This window comes from Galendromus occidentalis, unplaced genomic scaffold (genome assembly GCF_000255335.2).
Source record: "Galendromus occidentalis unplaced genomic scaffold, Mocc_1.1 scf7180000077183, whole genome shotgun sequence".
NCBI lineage: Eukaryota > Metazoa > Arthropoda > Arachnida > Mesostigmata > Phytoseiidae > Galendromus > Galendromus occidentalis.
Genome location: NW_003805171.1, coordinates 552,325 through 574,509, shown reverse-complemented (window position 1 = coordinate 574,509; position 22,185 = coordinate 552,325). Strand labels below are relative to the sequence as shown.

General features: G+C 50.9%; 2 protein-coding genes across 2 annotated transcripts; both read right to left on the bottom strand.

Moving 5' to 3' along the window:
- Positions 1-1,802: 1,802 nt before the first annotated feature.
- Positions 1,803-7,364, bottom strand: LOC100898929 (F-box/LRR-repeat protein 12). The gene is made up of 10 exons (XM_018638814.1): positions 7,258-7,364; positions 6,195-6,328; positions 5,996-6,098; positions 5,652-5,876; positions 5,421-5,533; positions 5,184-5,332; positions 4,923-5,062; positions 4,674-4,770; positions 4,506-4,593; positions 1,803-2,098 (listed from the first exon to the last, which is right to left on the bottom strand). The coding sequence occupies exons 2-10, from the start codon at positions 6,265-6,267 to the stop codon at positions 1,803-1,805; spliced, it is 1,284 nt and encodes a 427-aa protein (XP_018494330.1). The 5' UTR covers positions 6,268-6,328; positions 7,258-7,364.
- Positions 7,365-10,541: 3,177 nt separating this feature from the next.
- On the bottom strand, positions 10,542-11,231 carry LOC108863993 (uncharacterized). Its single transcript, XM_018638813.1, has one exon. The coding sequence runs from the start codon at positions 11,229-11,231 to the stop codon at positions 10,542-10,544; it is 690 nt and encodes a 229-aa protein (XP_018494329.1).
- Positions 11,232-22,185: the final 10,954 nt, after the last annotated feature.

Genomic DNA, 22,185 nt, shown 5'->3' with positions numbered 1-22,185 from the left:
AAGTCATCCCGTCGCCAACTTCAGTCTCGTGTGACTCACGAAAATGATTAGGGACTTGATATTTTCCAGATGGCTTCTGCGTGCAGTGCTGTCGAGGAAATAGGCAGGCAGCTACCAGATGTGATCTATGTGAATGTCCCAGGGCACCAGGATCGCGAACGACAGGTACAGGACGATTTCACACCCTGAGCATTGAAAAGTATGATCTTGATTTAATTTGAAGGAGTTGCCTCGCCGAAGATATCGACGCCGCGAACCCCAAAAGAGCAGTTCGGGCTACCGGAGGCAGAAGCTGATCGTGAGTTACATTCCGAAAGCTTTTGCGATAGTTCATACGTAAAATTCGATGCATCATTCCTCAAGCGCTCCCTGGGACCGATAAGGGTGGGGAAACGGAGGCCACCACCTACATCACAAGGGCCAACACGGACACCACCAAAGTCAGCACCGATCTATCTACGGTCAACACGGACATCACCGCGGTCAACACGAATATCACCACGGCCGCCACGGACGTCACCACGGTCGTCACTTCCGAAGCTCCCTAGAACGGAACCGAGTCCAGGGCTAGATGATCATCCTCGGAGGAGTTCGGAAGTTGAGAATGTCGTGGGGAACCGACTCGGGATCTTTGTCAGTTTCCACTGAGCCTCAGGGGCAAGTGACCATCAATCGCTAAATTTTTGAGAAATAAAGCGTAAAGCGGAGCCGGGCACGCTATTCCAAGGACTCCGAAAGAGAGAGCCTCTACTGATCGAGTTCAGGTATCGAGCGAAACCTTCTGTCATGAGCACGGTCAGACTTTCGTCGCGGCATTCCGGCTGAAACCCAGAGATTGGGCGGAGAAGAGATATCGGTGTACTGATGATTATTCCCTAGCTTCCTCCGAATGCCAGCGGAGGCTGGCACTCAAGGAATATCGGAACTACTATCCTACCATTGAGACAGTGCCTGGAGATGAAGAAGAACTTCGAAAAAACTGCCCAATTGAATTCACTGCCCCCTGGGCGAACGGGGGAATTTAGGCGCGACCGCGCATGCCGCGACGAAAGTCTAGCCCTAGTCATGAGTAATGCGCACCAGATTCCGGCAGCCTTGACTGGAAACAGTGGCGGATGCAGCACGACGATGCTTGGAATACACATAGACACCATCATCAAATCCAGGGTTCAAATACATTCGGGGTTACAACCTATAAGGACACCAACTTCTTGCTCGGACCTCGAGAACGACTTCAATGGAGTATCTTCAGATGTAAGCTCGGATACCAAGAATTTCTCCGGTTCCGATTTGGAAGTCAGAGCGACAAGAACAGACGCGAAACTCTTTGCTGCCGTAACTTCTAGTTCCACGATCCGTCTTTCGAGGTACTCCGAAATGAGAAATGAGCGATCATCGGAGATGAGTGATTCCGGATTCCTCTCACTAATGAGAAGATCTCGGCGCTTACGTGGTATTCTCTGTTGCCCGGGGCATGTTCTTCTTAGTTCGCTGCTGCCTCTCGGTCTGGTCCTAGTCCTAATCCAACACTATCCCCCTAGTATTGACTCATCGAGAGACTTTTTGAGGAAAGAGGATGTCTTTGGCGAGAAATTCTCGAGCCCGTTGATCCCCGATGGCAGGTAGGAATCTCTTGGCGATCACGATAGAGGAAGCGACTTTATTTGGAGTCAGCGCGAGGTTTTACTTCAACGCGATTGATGAATCCTTGGAACATCGGCTCGGATGGGATAGACAACATCTATGTTGAGCGCAGGATCCTCCCTCTGAATAAACTCGGGCGAATCACCATTGGCGTCTTTTCACATGTTGGGCGACAGCTTCACCAAGCATTCTTCGAGAGGACCGCTTTTTCCTGGATCAGTTGCTTCGAGAGCTTTTTTGGCTTCAGCCATTTTCTCTTTGAACACTTCCGTGGACGGTTTCTCTCCCATCGTGATTGGTTTCATGATCTCCGTGAATTTGGCCTCACCAGCGTCGCTGATTTTCAAGTCCATGAAACACTTCTTGATGTCCTCAGGTTTCGGTGCCGCAAGAGCGAACGACACGACAGAAAGCAGGACAATGACGCAGGCCTTCATGATGATACGGTGCGTTTCTGAAAGTGACGAGTAGCGTCCCCGCGCAAGCTTTATATGCTCGATAAAGAACCACGATTTTAATGAAAAGAGGCGGTCCGCTCTCATAAAGTACCGAGTCACGCAATTTCAGCAAACGATCGGGAGTGGCAATGGTGTCTTTCGATTGAAGTTCCCTTTCATTCACCTATCCTCCGCGGCTATTCTGCGAGAGAATCAACATTGACCCGGCTAAGTCAAATGTTAGACCTATACCTTTCCGCACTATCGAGCTCGGCTCGGGTTTTTTCCGCCCGTGACTCATCAACCCACGACGGGGATTGGATTGTCTTGGATATCCCGGAGCCGCAGGGACAGCTCTCCGCGCATAGGTCAGCTCATGTGGCGGACCATCTCTATCAAGCAAAAAGCGGAATTAGGGTACGGCGCCTCCGTTTGTGATTTGTATCTTTGATTTTCAGCCGTGACGTGCGGAATTCCTATGGTTCATCCACTTTGATCGCTCGATGTAATCGGATATCGCGCCCCGGATGAGGGGCTTCCGGGGCGGAAGGCCGTACCACGCACCCGTATGCCCTAGATGCGCCTGCAAGGGACTGCGCTCCGATGACTGTTCCGTTCGCGAGACCCGCGCGCAAGGAAAAATTCTTGTGCGCGATTCGCTATTGGCTATTGGTGATGAATCGAGAGGGGGAAGGTTCTGTGTTCTGTGACGCAGAGGCTTCTTCTTCTTCTCCTGAGCGAAGAAAGAGGGCAGAAGGTTCCGACGCGGACTTTTGTGAGCCTGTGATCGGCCATGCCAAACGGCAAATTATACAAAAATTCCACTCATAGCGAACGTCTCTCGTGAAGAATTCCCTTCCGAAGAGGATTCCTGGTACGTGCGATGCCTCCTTCTGATGAGACTACGGCAATCATCGATTCGGTATCCAGGAAATCCGAGATCCGCGTGAGGTTTTTCTATTCATCGCAACCGGAGTATCCTAAGTATCCCTCAGCCTTACGCGGTGCTCACAAAGTGAATCGAGGAAGCTGCGTAAACTTCGGCAACTCTCAATCATCCTTTGTGACATCTGGCTCTCTTTTTCACGTCATTGACACTACGCAAACGACTCCGTGCGATAGCCTGACAGCTCTGATGGCTTCGGAGCCGTTGGATTAGCGGAGCGGCAGACTGCTATGGGTGATATCGGAGCTCCGCATTCGAGGGCAGCACGACACGGTTCAGTGGCGGATCCAGGAGGGGGCGGGCGGAGACTTCCTCGAGACTTCCGACTCACTATACTCCCCGTGTTTTAGCAGGACCCAGATATCAATCCGCCCCTGGCTCGATGCATTGACTCGCCCCCCCCTCCCCTTGGAGGACTCCTGGATCCGCCCCTGATATGGTTATCGCAGTATTGATCTGTTGCATTCTTGGTGTTCCGAGGTTGAGAAGGCTCATCAACTATCTCTCACTCAGCAGATCCTCGTTACGATATCAAGTACGTCTTGGCCCAATCCTGGAGAATGAACTCGAGTTCTCGAGTTGAGTATTCCACATCACATACACACAAGAAGAGGAAGCAGAGAATGATTTCCCGGGTCGATCTCGGAATGTTTAATGTGATGCCCTTCAAAGGATTCCTCAAAATTCAAAGCCTCCCTAGTCCCGCAGCCTTGGTGAAATGCAATCCGGATCGATATCGGCTGTATCGAATCTTTATTTCACATCGCTCATAAAGCCTCTCATCGCTGAGATTATCACAGTGAATTCAAATCCACGGACAGGGTCCCCATGTATTTTCTCTTCCAGAAGCCTGAGAAGAATTCAAACACATTTCCTAGGCACGGGGAAATTCGCTAACGGCTTGGATGGTTCATTTGGAAAACGGATGGTCGGAGATCTCCGACTCTCTGAGTCTCGAACGAGCCTTGCCATTGATATCCCTCTACTATCTTGTAGGGGCGCGAGATCGTTGAGGAGGCCATTCTCTGCCTTTTTCTGACTTTTCGACTCTTTGTGCGGGAAAATATCTCCTCTGTCATCTGGGTTCTCCTTCAAAATGCAGTCTTTCAAAATGTCTTGCTTACACAGTTGATATGCAGTTCTAGTAAAAAACTTCCGCGAGGGATTTAAGGATAGAACTTCAAGAGTCACGGTAGCTCCACATTCGTCAATTCTCCAGAGCATGGCGTAGACATCAGGGCTTGACCATGGAGAAATGACCGCAGCCCTCATGACGAAACGAGGCAGAGTGCAAATTTAGAGAAGATATCTCAATGCGGATTCGGCTATAGCGGTCCTGTATATTACTGATGCCGTGACCTGAAAGGAGGGCTGTGTACCGGAGCGTGCTTAGGGAAAATTCGTTTCGGGGTGGTTTGTCTCACTGAAGCATGATCCAAACATTCCGAAAATCCGGGCTTCCCGGAGAACCGTCTTACCTGAGAGATATCGCTTGTCGCACCTGACATTCATGAGGGACGGGAGGATTTGGACCAAGTGGGCAAGACCGTCGTCAGTGACTGCGGTCTAGAAAAAAGATAATTCAGGGTTCCTCTCCCGCGAGCGCTCCGGGCGGAGAGACTCTGATTTTACGGAGTTCTACTCACTTGGATAATACACAAAGATGCAAGATTGGCGAAGCTACCCTCAGGAAGCGACAGGACCACAGCGTCATTAAGAGATGTACAGCCGATGAATAGGTACCTGAAGAGGTGTTTCTCGATCGTAGATCTGCATCAAACTCTCGGTCTCCAGGAAGACTACCCATGCATGAACAATATCCAGTGTTCGGAACCAACTGTGAACCAGGATCCGAAAACACATCAGGTACCTTTCTCATGCGATGGTCCACTCACCTCAGAAAATTACAGTGCCGGGCGATCATCGTGAATGCATGATCCACTATGTAGGTACCCTCCACATCGAGCAGAGTCAGTTGGGAACATTTGGTCAGAAGGTCGGTGAGATATTGCTGTGTATCGATGAAAGGACATCCCTGAGAAGCATTAAAATCAAGGATAAATGATAGGTTCCCGAGCCTCATGTGGGCTCTCCTCTCGGAACCCGATATCAGCTCAACTGATCACCGTGAGGATATCTCGACCTAGAAAACTTGCCTCCAAATAAAGTTCCTTCAGCTGTGGCAGCCTTGGGAAAGGCTTGACCTCGGCATCGGCCACAAAGAAGCATCTACCGATATCGAGGACTCTGAGTTGGTCCAGAGCCGTGACATGCTCGGGTTTCATTTTGAAGAAAGCGCAGCGCCCTGAGTAAGACACACAGGCTCGAGCTCGAACTCGTCTCAGGACAGCTTTGATGTCGAACACGAATTTCTAGGTAATCATGAAGCTTACCTATGATGGAACCCCTTAGGGATAAAATCTCAAGCGTCGATGGGAAGTCAATGAGACGGACGCATTTATCTTTCGAAGATGACCGGAATGAGAAATTCTCAATCTTCAAGCATCTGTAGACGAGAACCACTATGTATGTGCCTGAGATGATCGGCTGATTGACTCGCGGTACAGGTTACATGTCGAAAGCTCCGGCAAGGAGGAATTATTTGATCGAAATCGACGGCTCACCTAAGCCTCGGGCAGCGTTTGCTGATTTTTGCCAACGCTCTCGGGGAGATATTCTTCAACCAAAGACAGCCGTGGTTACCGAACACTGTGAGTTTCTCGACTGAGGGCATGGTTTCGACATGCAGAAGCAACTCGAGTTGCTTTGGCGTCAGCTCCAAGGAGCTCAGGTCCACTTGCTTATGTAGCGTGTAATCGCGACTCAGGGAATACCATCTCCGACATACACTGAAAATATAGAACGCAGCTTTTAGAATCGACAGTTCCACATCTTTGAGCTCCACAGCGGCTCATGCCGAGTTGGCTGATCATCCTCACAGAGGGAAGCTCATCTGTGCTGTACTTACAGTCCTGCGATACATAGATCTAAGAAGTCCAGATGTGAGAAAATTTTCAGGAGCATGTAGTCTGGCAAATCGGAGATCTTCGTCTGAGATCCCCTATGTTGCACTAGGGAAAAGGGAGCAGTCACAGGTGGGCAGCGGAGCCGGAATGTTATTGATTGATCGTATCCGATTTCCGATATTTCTCAGTATCCCAACCCACCTCTGGAGCCTAGGTGGAAGAATGAGACTTCGCTGACAGCATCTGTCGATTCGGAACAGCACACGGCTCCCATCGTAGATCTATAGGGCAATGAAAGCCCTCATTACGGGGAACGAGCAGTCGGACATAAGATTCTGCAAAGGAGGAGAGCGATGGGTCCCACAGACGGCAGGGGAGCTGATACCGGTGTACTGTACGCAACGATTCAGATATGACAAGCCGACTCAATCAGTTGGCCATTATCTCAATTGAAAGTTATTATTGCATGGACCGGGAGCTCCCCGACCTCAAGACTTAATCGGAACCACCTCTAGCCGGCTATTGGTTTCGACGCAATGCTTTAATGCTCAGACACCATGCACTTCAGTCACTGTCCGCATCGGAAGCGCCATTCAAACAGACGAAACGTGATTTCTCGGCGGTAATTGAAAGCTCGAGCCTGGTGGATCTCCCATTCGATCTCTATTCCTCAGGCGTACCCATACAGGATCTAGAATGAGTCGGTTCCGAGCGAGAGTCCGAGAACGAGGGTCGCCTCTCTCGAGACTCGAGACGCTCGAGAGCCCTCGAGTTCTGGGAGGTTCTGGAACTCTGCCGTCAAGTTCGAAGAGAGACTTCGATGGAGGAAATCAATCCGTGGAACTACAGATAAGAGACATTAAAATGCCATGCTTGAGCTGTGGTCGAATAAGGAGGCTCTCCCTCTCTGCATCGAAGACAGTGACCAAGCGAGATATCGTTATCAAGCTTCTGCTTAGTCTCCATCAACGAACGGAACACATCTGATAATTTCTGCCTGGGCTCACCGGCGCTCCTCCGTGAGTCATCCCGCGGAGAGAAATGAGTCAGGAGCAGGGAATTCATCGGAAGATACTGTCCGGCCCCGAGGTGGCGGGCTTGAGAATTTATTTATGGACGAAAAAATCAGCGCTCGATTTCCCCGGGAGATGGCTCGGGAATCGGGAGCTTGAAAACAGCTGGTGAGGGCACAGCTGACAGCTCCACCCGCGCGGGCTCCATCCTTCACGGAGCTCCCGCGACCTCCGGAGGGGGGACAGCTTACCACAGATATCTTGGGTTGTGCTCTGCGAGTGCGGATCTTATAGGCGTATAACCAATACGTTCACCCGACGCAGGGCCGTGCTCCGGCGGCGCTCAGCTCGATACCACGACTAGGGCTCGGTTCTCCGTGTGTCTGAGTGTTTTGAATGTGTTTGTGTCTAGGTTCGCCGGCACTGTTCGTGGAACAACAGCAGGCACTTGAATTCAAACTTGGGCGGAAAATCTATGTCCGACAGTGTCGAACTCCGAGATGTTCCATGCTGCCTTGGCTATTGGAGCTTCTCTCATAATTGCATTGTTCCGCTGAAACCGGGTAGAGCGCAACTATGACTTGATGAAATTGACCCGATTTCTGAGAGCGATCCGCCTATCGTACTGTTTCACGCGGAGGGGCATGGTTCGTCCCGAAAAAGATTTTATTCACGCTTGCCAATGATGACTCGCAGCTGGAATCATCATTTGAGGGAAAAAATCTACCAATAGGGTCGAGAACTTACGCGGTTGGCGTGTGAAGCAGGATCCAGACCTGAAATATGAGCGGAATTCCAAGCTTCTCGAGAGACATGGAAAATGAGATGAAGGCTACATATCATGTTAAGAGAACATGCCTTTACGAGCGAGACGGGGGCGTTTGGAAACCCCAGTCGAGTTCATTCGGCGAATTGTGGGATATCTCTACGCTTCTAGAACCCCCGCGGGAATCACATCCCTGATTGCTCAGAGAAGAGCGGACGGCTGAAATCTACACTGGTCCCCTCATACTGCATTCCCTGTAGGTCGAGCTTCCTCCCTCCGGCTTCCCGCCGATTCTACCGTTCGCCCGACCGCCCCCGAAACGATGTTCGCAGGTGTTGTCGAGCTGTAGATATAAGTACGAGTCCGTCATGCGAGTGTCCTCTCGGAAACTCGACTGTGGAGGAACCCGAAGTTCATCGAGGTGGAGCGTCCTCGAAGATGTCCCTCGATCTCATCCGAGCTGCCTCGCGGATCGTAGTCTCCAAGAGAGCTCACAGCAGCGAGAACTGCAAGCATAGATACGAGGCCCAGATAATCTCTGTTTTTAGGTCATTAGTCTCGCATTAAGCTTGACCCGAAATAAGAGCTCTATGAAGTTGACTTTTGACTCCACTATGATATCGTGCTAGGGTGGTACCCAATCACTGAGAGTAGTCGGTACCTGGCTCGGATGGCGGTCCGCAATGATGGGAATGCCTGCACAAGCAACCCGCAACCACGCAATCCTCTTTCTGACTTCGGTTGCACTGCAAGGATCCGCTGCGAGATTCTTCTTCCAAGCGCCTTGGTTGAACCCCAAATAAAATTCCTTAGGTTCGTCGGTCCATAGATCTCATAAATTCCGAATGATGATATCCATGATAAAATAATATATATGATCTATCTTTGCCCCACCTTCACGGCAAGATCCGTCGATGATCGTCACTGCTGTTGTAGTCGCTCTCGTTCGAAAGCGACTCGGAGCGTTTCGCTGTTCCTGAGTCATTTATGCGGTGAGTGAATGCGATAGACTCGAGGATGAGACCACGGACTGACGGAGATTCTGGCCGGATCACGGCATCCTCCAGCCACCGAGGAAATTCCCTCTCGTCAGCTGAAGAGGAAAGCCACGACACCTCCATGTAACATAGCCTTGCACTAGCCCAGCGCCAGCGCCTTTCTCAGCGCCTACGCAGCACCCCTTTCCCCTCTTCATGAACCTCTGAATACCGATCAGGATCTCAAATGGATGCGTCGAGGTCACCGCTGCGCAAAACGCATTTTTGATGGAAATGTTTTTTTCCCAGGTTCCGGTTCCGAAGCCCGGAAAGACCCATTCCCACTGATATCCGAGCAAAATATCCCGGATTTCGATGAAAATAGTTTTTTTTCCGGATTTCGGAGCCTGCAGAGAAGGGGTAGGAAATGCAGGACAGCAGAGAAAAACGACTCGGGGTTGCACCGGGGCTCGGAAACTTTCAGAAAAGCATGTCAAACCAGGTGATTGTCATTTTCAAAGAAGAATGTTTACTTGTGAGTCTTACAGCAAGCATGAGATCGGAAGGTGCATAAGATCGCAATTCACAGAGGACAGCTCCGCTCATCTCCGTATCCTGTGCCGGATCGCTCTCTTGTTCGGGGGCTCTGTTCTCTCACCTATGGCAGGTGGCGAGTTCAGGGATCCTACAAGAAGTGACACGCGTCTGACTGGGAGCCGTTTCAGGATAATAAACACGAGTATCTTGCTCCAGAGCGCTAACTGCGGATCTGCGGTTCTGAGCTTGAGACATTGGAATTCTCTAACCACCGTCCGCCGCCGCCGTTCGAGGGAATCATCAAACGAGCTCTCGATGGCTCTGACATTGGAGGAATGATTTCAGCCGGCTTCGATCCCAATTAATCTCTTCCTACAATCTATCGAGAGAAAATCCGAATGTTCCTGAATCTCTCAAGTATGAGAGGGTTTATTGGCATTGATTTATTTTTTCAATTATTCGGTACGTAATGAGAAAATTGGCAATCTGTCAACAATCACGAGCAGCTTAATTTGATACGAAGGAATATGGAATCTAAAATAAGTTGGGCCTGCAGAGCTACTGCACATCATATCAATCCGGAGAGCTTCCACCGCTTCGGATACTGCGGAGGATCATTGAGCTGAATGTGAGCGCCCGCGCACGAAGATGAGTGTTTCGAATACATGTACAATCACCGCGACATCCACCTGATATCCATGGTTGGGTGATGATTTGAAGGGGAAATATCGATATCAAGTTCAATACTCCGATCTGTCGCCAAACTGAACAATGCGTGGTTCTCTCTCAGCATTTTGACGGATGCGCGAGCATCGATGGGCAGACGATCGAGCAAATCACACGGACGACTCGTTGGAGCTCGCTTTCCTGAGCCTCTTAAGTCGGAACCGCGGACTTTTCCTGACAAGGAGATCACGGTACCCTTCTTCTCAAGATTGCGTTCATTAAAGTACCCTCTAATATCGGAGCTCGACAAAGTCGCGGGTTGATGGATGAGGGGACTTTTCAAGCCAAGTAATGATACGATGTCCGTCGACGCTCAATGTAGCTCTTCTCCACGAGTGACTGGAGGCTCTTCGAAATAATATCGAGGTCGATGCTGATGCGACTAGATTTCGCGACGTGATCTATGTATGTATTGCACTCGAGACATTCGAATTTCTAGAGAAGCCTCATCAACAGAGCTTCGGTGTAAATCCGCTTTTCAGCATCGCTGGCTGGTTTGATCGCCGCTTTTGCGACCTGGATTGCACTCCTAACCACATGTCCTGGGCATGGTATCGAGCCGGTCCGCTAGTTGCTTCTCGGCATTTTGTGCAGCCAGCTGTGGTTGAACTTTGGTGACGCGTCGCTTCGTTAGTTGGGGAGTTCTCCGTGCTGCACGGCACCTCAGACTTATGAGGTTGTGATCGCTCATGGCTATCAGCCTATCCTCATCGACGGTCGTTTTCTCGACATGACTCAATGCTATGCTATTCATCAGGAAGTAGTCGATCGCTGACTTTTCCCTTGTGTATCGGCCTTCGCATCGGTCTGTCATGTTAAGTATAGTGAGTCCATTTTCTACAGCGAACTCTTCTAGAAGTTGGCCCCTCCTGTTTGATTTCGCAGCTAGACTCAGTATGTGGGCGTTTGCGTCTCCGCCTAGGACGAGACAGTCCGTCGGAGTGCATGTCTGTTTGATTTTTGAGGCAAGGGTCTTGAGAAAAGTTTTGTTCTCTCTATCAGTTCCATGCTTCACGTAGAAAGATATGAATACCCATCTACGCTTGCCGATCCATACAGCCTGTGCAATAAAGTCAATCCCTTCGTGGTGCCAGTCTACCTCATAGTTCTCTCGATAGAGAATAGCCACGCCTCCGTTCGAGTTTTTGCCGCTGGCACCTCTACGCTTGCTGTGGACTATGTTATAGGTTATAGCCTTGGATAGTTGGTGCTTTCTCATTGTTCATTAGTCGTGTTTCACATAGAAGCATTATGTCCACGTTAAGATCAATGAGCACATCATTCTCCAGTGAGATCCACTTAGCCATACTAGATTTAGAACCATTCATGTTAAGGGATGCAATATTGATTTTATTTTCAGCTTCTCCGTGTCCGAGTCCTCCAGTTCTTCGGAGGCCTCTTCTACGGTAGCGCCATATCGGCTTGATCGGCTGGTGGCATTCCTTAGGATTTCGGCGGTGCATTGCCACTTGCTTTGGGCCTATTCTTGCCACCTCGATCCTTTTTGGGCCTCTGAGGGTTGGATTCATTTTAGGATCTAGACTAGATTTTTGCATCTGCTGAGAAAAGAGGGATATTCAAAACCTCCCACCCCAGGTTTGGGTATCGATTCCAGGGGTTGATACCCAAATTTCGGAACTGTTTGCGAACTCGAGTCGACTCCTAAATCATTATGCATGAGATTAGGCTGGAAGCGAGATCGGAACCAAGGGAGAATATCGAGCTCAAATCGGAAACAGCTCTCTGATCAGACCGCCCGGACATTAGATTACGGCTTTTCACAACGACTCCAGCTCTCGACATGGACATGACTTCTCCCGATACCGATCGACAAGGCAACGATTTCACAAAAGGCTCTGATTTCACTTCACTGTCACGCCACAGATCTCGGGATTTGCGGTAAGGTCTCGAATATTGTTGGATATCCCCCCTCGAACATCCTCGAAATCTAGAACAGACCTTCACTGAGCTATCGGAGGGTAGCTTAGTAATTCGAACCTGTCCAGCCTGGCATGAAGTGAATAATCCATTCCGCATACTAGAATCGAACTCCCTCTATTTCTGCTCGGCTTAATTACGTCGTCATCATATTGAGTGAGGAGGACTTCAGCTAGAACTATCCTTTCATCTGGAGCGGACCAACAATTGCTGACTCGTCGTGCTCCACAGAATGAGGGGAATAATAGGACCTCCCTCCCCTCTTCTGCCTTCCAACTCAATAAAATCTCGGAAGCAAGGAGTCAGATAGCGATCGAACTAGTCGAAGCAAGGTGACATCTCATCCTCTGTCTCATCACGAGCTCACCTGACCATAATGTCGAATAATACGGCGACTCAGCTCACCTGCGGGCGAAGAAGATATGCCATCACATATGCGGGCCCCGCAGCGGGGATGATAGACCGGGAGGGCTGAAATATGAGAAACGTCTCACAACGAGCGATGGGAAAAATAGCTCAATGATGAGTCATAGTCTATGATCACAGAGGGAACGGGAATTCAAGAAACATCCTCGGGGAGGACCGCACTTACATTCCGGCCGTCTCAGCCGCGTTCTGCGACGCTCCTCCGCTGAAAGCTGTGAATCATCGGCAACAGTTAGTGAATAGTTTGGGATGCCTTAATGAATTCAGAATAGGTGATTGAACGCTGTTATATTTCATTGACGGCACTCAAATCAGTCGTGATTTTCGTCCACCTTGCGCAAGAACGGCGGTGACGCTGACACCGAGAATGAAGGAGAGGAGTCCGACGATCGACTTCGGAAGTTTCGCGAGCTGGTGTGGCGAACAAGTTTATGGTTCAGTTTAATTATGAGAATATCTAATAAAGAGTGAGCCGGGTTATCGCCGGAGCTGAGGGCGAGAACGTCGGGCATCCGGCCACGAGCCCTCAGGGCATCGGGTCGCGAGAATTTAGCCATGATAACGATCGGCGGCGAGGTATCAGAATACAGGGCTTACGATGTATATCACTTGCGTCTTCAGAGCAAGTTCGGTGACCGGGATACAGTCCTTCTGAGTCTAGTCGGTATACCGGAGATAGCGAGAGGAGAATTCCCAGTTCTGAGGGAGTCTTTCGGACTCAAACCGTTGGCGGACGGCGTTACCAGCCCGTCGGGACTCGGGGTGGACATTCTTATCGGCCAGGATTTCCTAGCGAAGGTCGTGCGCGGTGAGGAACGTATTTTCGAGGACCGCGGCTTCCGCTGCTTCGGCAGACGTTTCGGACTGGATCCGGCGGACGGTGGCTTCAGGCGAGGTGGAGGGACCGGATTGGATCCGGCGGACGGCGGCTTCGTGGCGACGCAGGGCCGCCAGATGCAAGCTTCGGGCTTGGGCAACTGGGCTCGCTGGGTCGGGGGTTTCGAGCGAGGAGTCGCGGCGGCATCTGCGCATCTGCAGAACTCTGGCGAGGAGAGCAGCGTCGATGGGGGGGGGGGGGGGGCACGGGGTCCCTGGTTCCTCTGGCGCGAGCACCCTGTCGGCAGCTTACGTAGGGCTGACGTTCGTCGAAGGTCATGCGATCCCAGACCAGGCGGGCCGCTGCGCGGACTTCCCCGAAGGGTGCCCCCCTGAACTCCTCGCACATGAGCGCGGATCGCACAAACAGGCCCAAAGGGCTTCGATCAAACTCACAATTTGGCATGATAGCGTTGGAGTACGTCCGATGGCTTCACAGAGACCGGCACGAATGACGAGAAGCGGGATCGAAAGCAAGAGATTTGACTTGAGAGAGAATGGTTGGACCAATGGAGAAACAGGCCGCGCACATCGCACATATCCATTTTCAAACGGTTTCCGAGGCTCGGCCTCCGAGTCCGAGTCATCTTCCGCGCACTGGTTGTTTCAGTTCCGGTCTCGCTTCTTCTCAAATTCCTCTCCATCTGTATCAATGTCGCGTTTATGAGATGTGTTCAACGAAGTGTACCAGGATGTCCCTGGCAGTTATTACTAATTCACAGGATCGGCAGGAATTTGGCCGGGAGTGTGGCGAAAAAGTTTATGGTTCAGTTTTATTATGAGAATATCTAATAAAGAGAGAGCCGGGTTATCGCCGGAGCTGAGGACGAGAACGTCGGGCATCCGCACCTCGCGGCATCTTCGGGTGGCGCGGCTGCGCGGCGGCTAAAAACACATGCGAACACGACGTGGTGACGACACCACGCTCAGGGTTCAGCTCCGACTGTAACTCGAGTAGCTAATACAAAACTCAGAGAACCAAGCGTCTATTACTTTGGGTGAAGTTCGGGGGTAGTTCGCAAATTCGCAACAGCTGGAAAGAGATGTCACATGAGAATCCGTGCTCTTCCTAGTAGATGGTCAAACCGGAGCGGTTTAACCAGAAAACTCAATGTAAGCCATACTCTCCGGCCGCTTCCTTGGTCAGAGTGAGAAACACAGATGAATGGTGTGTCCTGTAGTGTTTAACCACTGAAGAGAATACGACCGAATACGTCGGCGTCTAGACTGGAAGTGATTTATTGTACTTCGTCGTTTCCAGCTACTGACTATGCTACCCGTGCGGGCGCTGTCCGCCACATGCCACATGTCCGACAATGAGCATGGTCGGGAAGTTAATGTCACGGATCGACCCCTCAAAAACTACTATGAATGAATACACTGAAGTTCGGTTCACAGATGGGCTCCAGAGAGGGTGTGACACGGAGGGTTTGAGTGAACAAAATCCCTTTCGAGTTTTCCGGTCGTCGGGAGCGACCGGCCTGATGAGTTGCAACTTGCAATGTTGTTATCTTTCTTCTTTCTCTCTGTTCCGCAAAACCCTCTCTGTGGCGCAAATTTCTACTCCACAAGCCGTGAGGGCGCCTCGCGCCCCCACAGCCTAAGGAAAATCAAGTGTTGCTTTTCGTTGTCCAAGGGGAAGGGTATGCAAGCAATAGACATCTTGTTCCTCTTTGAGTCTGGACTACATAATTATAATTATCGTGAATAAGGGGTGTTGGGAGGGGCTCATTCTCGTGAAGATTATTTGTCAAGTCTCGGAGTGGAAAAAGGTCTGACTGCGCTTCATAACCGGGCATGGTTCCAAATCCAAGCGCAGAGAGCCGGAGCCTGACGAAACCGGCCAACGTTGTGGCGTACTTTCTTAGCGCGGGGTGACGCTTCCGAACGAAGCGGACGAATTTTTTTTTCACGGGATCATGGGCACCTCACGGCATTCCGGGCACCTCTTCTCAGAGCCGCAGCCCCTCGGCACGTGCCCCCGGCATACGCCGCTCGACACGCTCGCTGAACGCTGAAACGAATGGAGTAGGGGCTCCTTCCTTGATACAGGTTCCGATTGCGAAGCTGCACAAACACGTGAATTTCACGGAAAACATGCGATTAAGCAGTTAGAAAAGTATATCTCGACCTCACTGGAGTGATTGCGCATCGATCGGGAAAATTTGGGGTCTGTTCGGAGGTGGAGAGCGCTAAAAAGTGGTCCGGTGTCCGGCAGACATAGCGCTTTTATGTATTAAAATATGTATTAAGATAAATAAATATATATATACATACAGGGGGATAGGAATCATGCAATACTAGTACTTATATACACATTTCAATCAATTAGCTGGCTTCCCCGACTCGATCACCATACGAATTGTTCGTATGTGACAGTTAATGCCCTGACTTATGGCCGCTCGTTGGTGGTCGGCGTTGACGAATTCCGGCGTCCTCGAAGGCTCCACGGCTCTGAAAGAGATCAGATAAGCTTAACTAACGATGAAGATCCAGAAGAACGCGCCATGGACGATATCGCAGGCAATCTCTTAAAAACCGTTCATGTCGATGCTTCATGCTGCTACGTGAATCGTTTCCTGTTTCTAATGAGGCGCCTAGCGTGACCTGAGGCGGATGTCCATGTGCGTGGTACGTAGTAGATCACATCCACCCGAGCAAGCAGACAGACGTGAGGCTCGCGCCAAAGCATAAGCAGAGTGCTCTTAGAATCATACTTCTTAATCCGCAGCCGTAGTCTCCGCAGTACCCTAACATGGGGTCAGGCAGCTGAATCCACGATCAGCAACCGTGAACGAGGACAAGTCTTCAATACAACTCCCAGCGCCTGTAGAATTCGCGCGCACCGGCCTCAAGCAAACTATGATCAAGATCATTCATCTAATTTTCCGCCACAGCCAGATACAGCGAAGTCGAGCTCAACGAGTAGATAAGACATCTGTTCATTCTTGCCGGTGGGTTCGGACGGCTTCTCCAAGAACCACACAAGTCGGTAGAGCTCTTGCTCTCGCACCTACAGCTCTAATCTATCGCGGGAACGCAACCCAAAAACAACCAACTCTCACCAAAGGAGGAACCAGTCGCAAGTCCAAACTGATCGCCTTGCTACCGGATCGAGCTACAACGCAATGATCGCGCGACGCGATCCGGAAGGATACCGAACCGAAAATAATTACTCCCCCGGAATGACCAATCAAGCTAAAGCAACGAAAAAATGATACAGTGAAACCTGTCTAATGGGACCACCTTCCGTCCGACCCCTTACGCGTTCGAATCAACACAGTCTGAAAGAATCGGTGCCAGACAAAAGTGGACCGATAGCTCAGGTGGACCCGTTACGCGAGTGGACCCTAAGTCAGGTTTCACTACATTACAAAAATCTCCTTATGTTTCGAGAGAACAGCCACGCGCAGTCCGTGGCAGGTGTCAATCTACACGGTAGTGAATGGAATCCGAGGAAGTAAGCAGACAGACGTGAGGCTCGCTCCGAAGCATAAGCAAGGTGCTCCAAAAAGAGTTTGCAATGAGCATACGTGGTATTCGCACTGTCCAAACAGATTCGAGCGAAAGAAGGAATGAAATTAAGAAAAACCGACCTTCAAAGCCACGTACGCGGCGGGCGTTGAGCTGTCCTGTCCGTCGGACGCGATGTATGTCCGGTCTGTCCAACCATCCGGTGGAGCGATGAATTTCGAGTTCTGCACTCGAACCGCAAACTTGCGATCATGTTCGAAATAGAAGAGATTCGCCTTGCCGAAGATCCGATGAAGTTCTTCAATCGGTAGCGTGTGTCGTGGTCACACGGTGGTGTAGATGGACGTCTGACGATTGAGGTGTAAGACGGATGTCGGAGGTGTAAGATGGATGTCGGAGGTGTAAGATGGATGTCGGAGGTGTAAGATGGATGTCGGAGGTGTAAGATGGATGTCGGAGGTGTAGGATCTAGAGATGTGTGACGAGTAGTCGGAGAGGACGGTCAGAACGGAGGGGAGGGTCGAGAAGGAGGAGGATCGGAAGGAAGCAACGAAAGTAGAACTTAGGGTGAGAGAGAACGTTAAAATCCAGCCAAGGTCGATAGGCATGGTGGATACTAAAGTGGCGGATATGGAGGATGGCATCATAAGCATATGCAGCGGATCGGCAGTTGATGTACTATTGATGGTTAAAGAGATGGCGTTAAGGGTTCCGGTGATAAATCACAAGAACGAAACGGTGAGTCTAAAACCAGGTACGGTCATTGCGCGCGGGCAGAGGGTCTCAGATAAGCGCGACGAATTTTATGATGTCACTCGCGAGGGACTAGTTGGGAGTGGTACAGCGGACTTTAAGAGGCGAAGTCTCAAGTTGGAGGAAGTAACGATCAACGAAGCGGTACCGGGTAAATTCAAATTTTTGTTACTGGAGTTACTTAACAAGTATCGGATGGTAATCGCGACAACCATGGCGGAGTTAGGTCGGACTAAGTGGACGGAGTTCACGAATAATGAACTCCCCGGAAGCGCGCCGGTTCGATGCAAGCCATTCCGGTTGTCAATGACGGAAAGAGAGGCCTTGAAGGAAATATTAGATCAGATGGCGGAGGCCGGGATGATAGAACCATAGACCCCCATTGAGCTCGCGGACCCCCGCGGACCCCCTCCAATAGACCCCCATGGGGCTCGCGGACTTACTCCCGTCGGCCCGCGTGAGGCTCCCACACACCTCTGTCGGGCGAAATTTCGCGGTCCCTGATAGACTCCGCAACTTTGTAAGGAGGCAGATCCTCGGGCTGCGATCGAAAGGCAGAGTCATCGAAATTCGAGCCAAGCATCCCCAGAGCTCGAGCGCAATGTCCGCGGAGCTTCCAAATAATATACCGCGAGTTCGGCGCGAACCTTGTCAAAAAGGTACCGGAGGACCTCCAATGGGTCAAGGAGAGGTCAACGGGAGTTGCCCAGAACTTCACCGAAGAGGTCCCCAGAAGATCTCCAGAACAATGAGCCTGATATGGACACATTATGATGGATAAACTCAGGGGGTCCGCGCGGAGAGAATCGGTGCTCCGGGGGTACGCGAACTAAGGAAGGTTGCCGACCTCTGGTATAGAGTGTACGGGGATGTAAGTGACGGGGAGTCTCCGCCTGGCGATGATAATTCCGTTAGCATTCCAGAAAATATTCAACGTTCGGAGGCATCGGAGTCGGAGAAGAACAGCGAGCTATGTGAGCAAGAGGACATTCGAGTCGACGAATTGTCACAACATTTCGAGGGTCTGAACATGTCGATCCAAGAAGAGGAGACGGAACCGAAGATCAGAAAAACAAGACTGACGGTTACAGAGGAATCAAGTGACGACTCTAGAAAAGACGGCGCGCCGGAATCGAAGAGCGAACGGGCTCGAAATCACCAGAAAGTTGAGGCTACACCGTTGACGGGGAGAGACGCTCAAGGACGACGAATAGGGGGTGAAGCAAGAGTTCGGCCGGAGCGAACAGTACATTCCCGAGGCAAATATACGAAGTAGATGGTTAGACAGAAAAAGCATAAGGGAAATTAGGAATAGATGATGAACTAGGAGAAAATATACAGGCGGTAATGTGTGGGCAGACAGTGGAAAAGAGATGTTCAAGTTGAGGACAACTGGGAGGTAGCGATGGCAGAGCGAGCGGGCGATGCACGCTGAGACCGGTGGAAAGAAGACACCCCCAACGGAAAAGAGATCTGAACGCTCGAATCGAACAAAGCAGCAGTCTTTTCGACGTGTGGTGCGTTGGGAATCAGTCGATCATGAGTGCGTGCGCCGATTGTCTAGATAACAGGCACGAGACGGGATCGTCGTTGTGTAGCGCGAGAAGACGGTCGTGCCGGGGATGTAAGGAGGTAGGGCATTTCGAAAGAAATTGCCCTGCACGTGTGTGTTACAGATGTGGCGGAACGAGACATGTAAGGGTGGCTTGTCCCAGTCCGAGGGACATGCCACCGGTAGTGCCGGAAGTTCAGGACGTCCGAGGAGTCCAGGAGCTTGAAGACGTTCGGGAGGTGCAAGCTGAAGGCGGCCGGGAGGAATCTAGTGAGGAGGACGATGACGAGGATGAAGAGTTTGCAATGAGCACAGGTGGTTTTCACACTGTCCAAACAGATTCGAGCGAAAAAAGGAATGAAATGAAAAAAAAACCGACCTACAAAGCCACGTACGCGGCGGGCGTTGAGCTGCCCTGTCCGTCGGACGCGATGTATGTCCGGTCTGTCCAACCACCCGGTGGAGCGATGAATTTCGAGTTCCGCACTCGAACCGCAATCTCGCGATCATGTTCGAAATAGACGAGATTTGCCTTGCCGAAGATCCGATGATCTTCTTCAATCGGTAGCGTGAGATCCTCGTCTAGGCATAGGACAAACTTTCTCGGGCTGATCCACACAGCCAAGGTTTAACGTCCCGGGTACTGTTATTCACATTGCTTCCGAGGACGGATCCATAGAGCAAATGTACCCAGGAGGATCAAGGCCGAGTACCTGCATATTTTTCCGGCAGCAGGGATGGAACCCACACCGCCTCCCGCGCGAGCGGCGTCTTTGCGGCATTTCACGAAGTGAAACGCACGTTTGCACGAGAAGTGACAAACGCGCCAACCACTCGACCACCCGTCGGTGCTGGACATAGGACAAGGACTCTGCCATTGCGACCCTCTGTAGTGACATTGATTGATGGACCGAGCTCCATCATCGGTGAAGATTTTAGCGCAACTAGAAAATGAGATGTGTTGTTAGAGTCACGCACGACTAATGCTATTTCCCAGGAAATAAAGTTCTCGCGTCAACATCTGTGATAAAAAAAAAGTTTTTGTAAACCTTGCCAAATAAACCGATTACTACTGCATCAAAAAAAATCCTCCATGGCGGAGCAAGTCTACCTCGGGAAAGATGAATCGTGCGCGAGATGACTCGTTTAGATATCTTCGAAAGCGATGAAATCGCTTGAAGTCGAGCAGAGTCGAGACTCACTAATCAAGGCATTCTGTAGCATGTTCTAGAGAGCGGGCGGTCAGAGAGGTCTCTACGGCAATAATTGGCCTTTGGGGAGCATGACGGCGGCTCCCGGACAGATTATCAGGGCTACTCCAGGAATCTCGGCACACCGACACGGATTCTTAGAGCAAGGAGCCCTAGGCCGTCAATAAACTTACTCCCGACCGCGAAGGCAGGTGCAACTGGTAAATTATCCCATCTATGCAATGTATCGACGGGTGCTGATCCTTCCCGGAATCGAGAGTCACGCTTTTGCGTTCTCGACGTCAATGAAATTGATGTGGAAATCATCTCTTCTAACATTAAGGATATGAGGGGATCGGAGGTCATGGACCAAGTTTGGACAGATGAGCGGGAGGAAGGGAGGATTCTGGGGATTGAATCCTCTCGTTGGCCTGTGGCCCACATGGCCCAAGAAGCGTCCGATTCCAGATTCGTCGGTACACTTTCGGAAGAAACCAGTCTCACACGCAGCAGAAGATTTCGCTCTACTCGATTTCTGAGCCAGGGAAGTACCAATCGAGTCTGCCGGGCGGTCCCGCCCAAGCCTTGCGTGCTTTTGTCTAGACCCCGTTCAGAGGCAGAAGCAAGAATTCTTCAGGCTAATTCTGAGTGATCGGGTTCGTCGTCTCAACTCAGCAGTATAGAACCGATCCTCAAGCGACGAAATGGAAATTCTTCTCACCTGGAGTACAGGCCACATTTGATGGTGTGGTTGCTTCTGCTTGTCGCCGTTAGACCTTCTCCGGATCTCGGCGGTGGTCGTGGATTTGCAGTCGTGGGTTTGCACGGTTACGGGACGAGCCCGCTGCTCCAGATGTCTGCGGATTTCGTAATCTCTTGGGAAACGAAGCTCGATTTCTCCGATTCATGGATTCAGTACAGTGGCCGGCTTCTCTCTCAAACTGATCGTGTGATTAGGCTGAGCAAGTAGTCGAGGCGATTGCCTCCGGAGATCGAAGATCGAAGAACTCACCGGCGTGGAAGTTGAGAAGTGGAGTATCCTTTCGGCTTCCTCTTTATCACCAAGCCAGTCGAAGTTCTGATTATCCCTTTTGTGAGAAGCTCTCCTGCTCTCTCTCTAGGCTACTGAACACAGAGTAGTCGGAGGGTTCTGTGACTTCAACCACGGCTCTTTATTCAGCTGACTCACGGAGACGATCTGTCATCTACCGCCATCAGACTCTGAATGTTCCTCTCTCTGTTTTCATTCTCCATCGTCTGCTACCTTAGCGCCCTCTACACTCAAGAACAGACTCTCTTTCTATTCGGAACATAGCGCGCCAACAGACATTGTTACACTTTCGATGAAGTGCTCACCCTACCGACACCTTTATTTCGGATGATGTCTGTCGCGTCGCGAAGAGTAGTACCTCCGTTGCGGGGACGAAATCCCATAGTTCAAATTTAAATTTTGCTCGACAGCGATGAGATTTTTCATCGATCCGAAGACCCGGAACTCGAGCACAAATTTTCCCCTCGCGGCGGGCTGACTTAGCCCACATAGCTAACTCAACGAAAAACGCGGAGTTTGTCCAGGCGACATATAAGGAACTCAAGCATACGGTCCCTCGGCGTCATCCTTAGGCACGCGTGAAAGCGTGGCGCGATCTACGTGGAATCACAGGGACTGTCTACCAGCTTATCTGTGTGAATGCCCCCGGGTCCCACTCCCGATCAAAGAATCCCTGGGCGATCCAGATACGATGTGAATTCTACGATCTCAGAACTCCTTCTCCGTCGAGAATCTCAACCGACGAGCTCTGCCAACAATGATACAAGCAAGATGTGTTCACTTGGCAGTCTCGGGAGGCGGGGGCGATTCGGAGCGCCACCTGCCGGTTTTTGGGGGCGGTTTTTCTGTCTGCTCTCTTCCCTTTCGGCGTCGTTGTGTTGTGCTCTCTCCGCCGCTGCTGCTCTTGACTGCT

Excerpts from the sequence above, each read along its gene's own strand:
- LOC100898929 (XM_018638814.1), bottom strand. The coding sequence starts at position 6,267 with ATGGGAGCCGTGTGCTGTTCCGAATCGACAGATGCTGTCAGCGAAGTC. Across the intron at positions 5,534-5,651 it reads AAACGCTGCCCGAGGCTTAG|ATGCTTGAAGATTGAGAATT; the intron begins GTGAGCCGTCGA and ends TCTCGTCTACAG. Across the intron at positions 4,771-4,922 it reads CGGCACTGTAATTTTCTGAG|GTACCTATTCATCGGCTGTA; the intron begins GTGAGTGGACCA and ends ACACCTCTTCAG.
- LOC108863993 (XM_018638813.1), bottom strand. The coding sequence starts at position 11,231 with ATGAGAAAGCACCAACTATCCAAGGCTATAACCTATAACATAGTCCAC.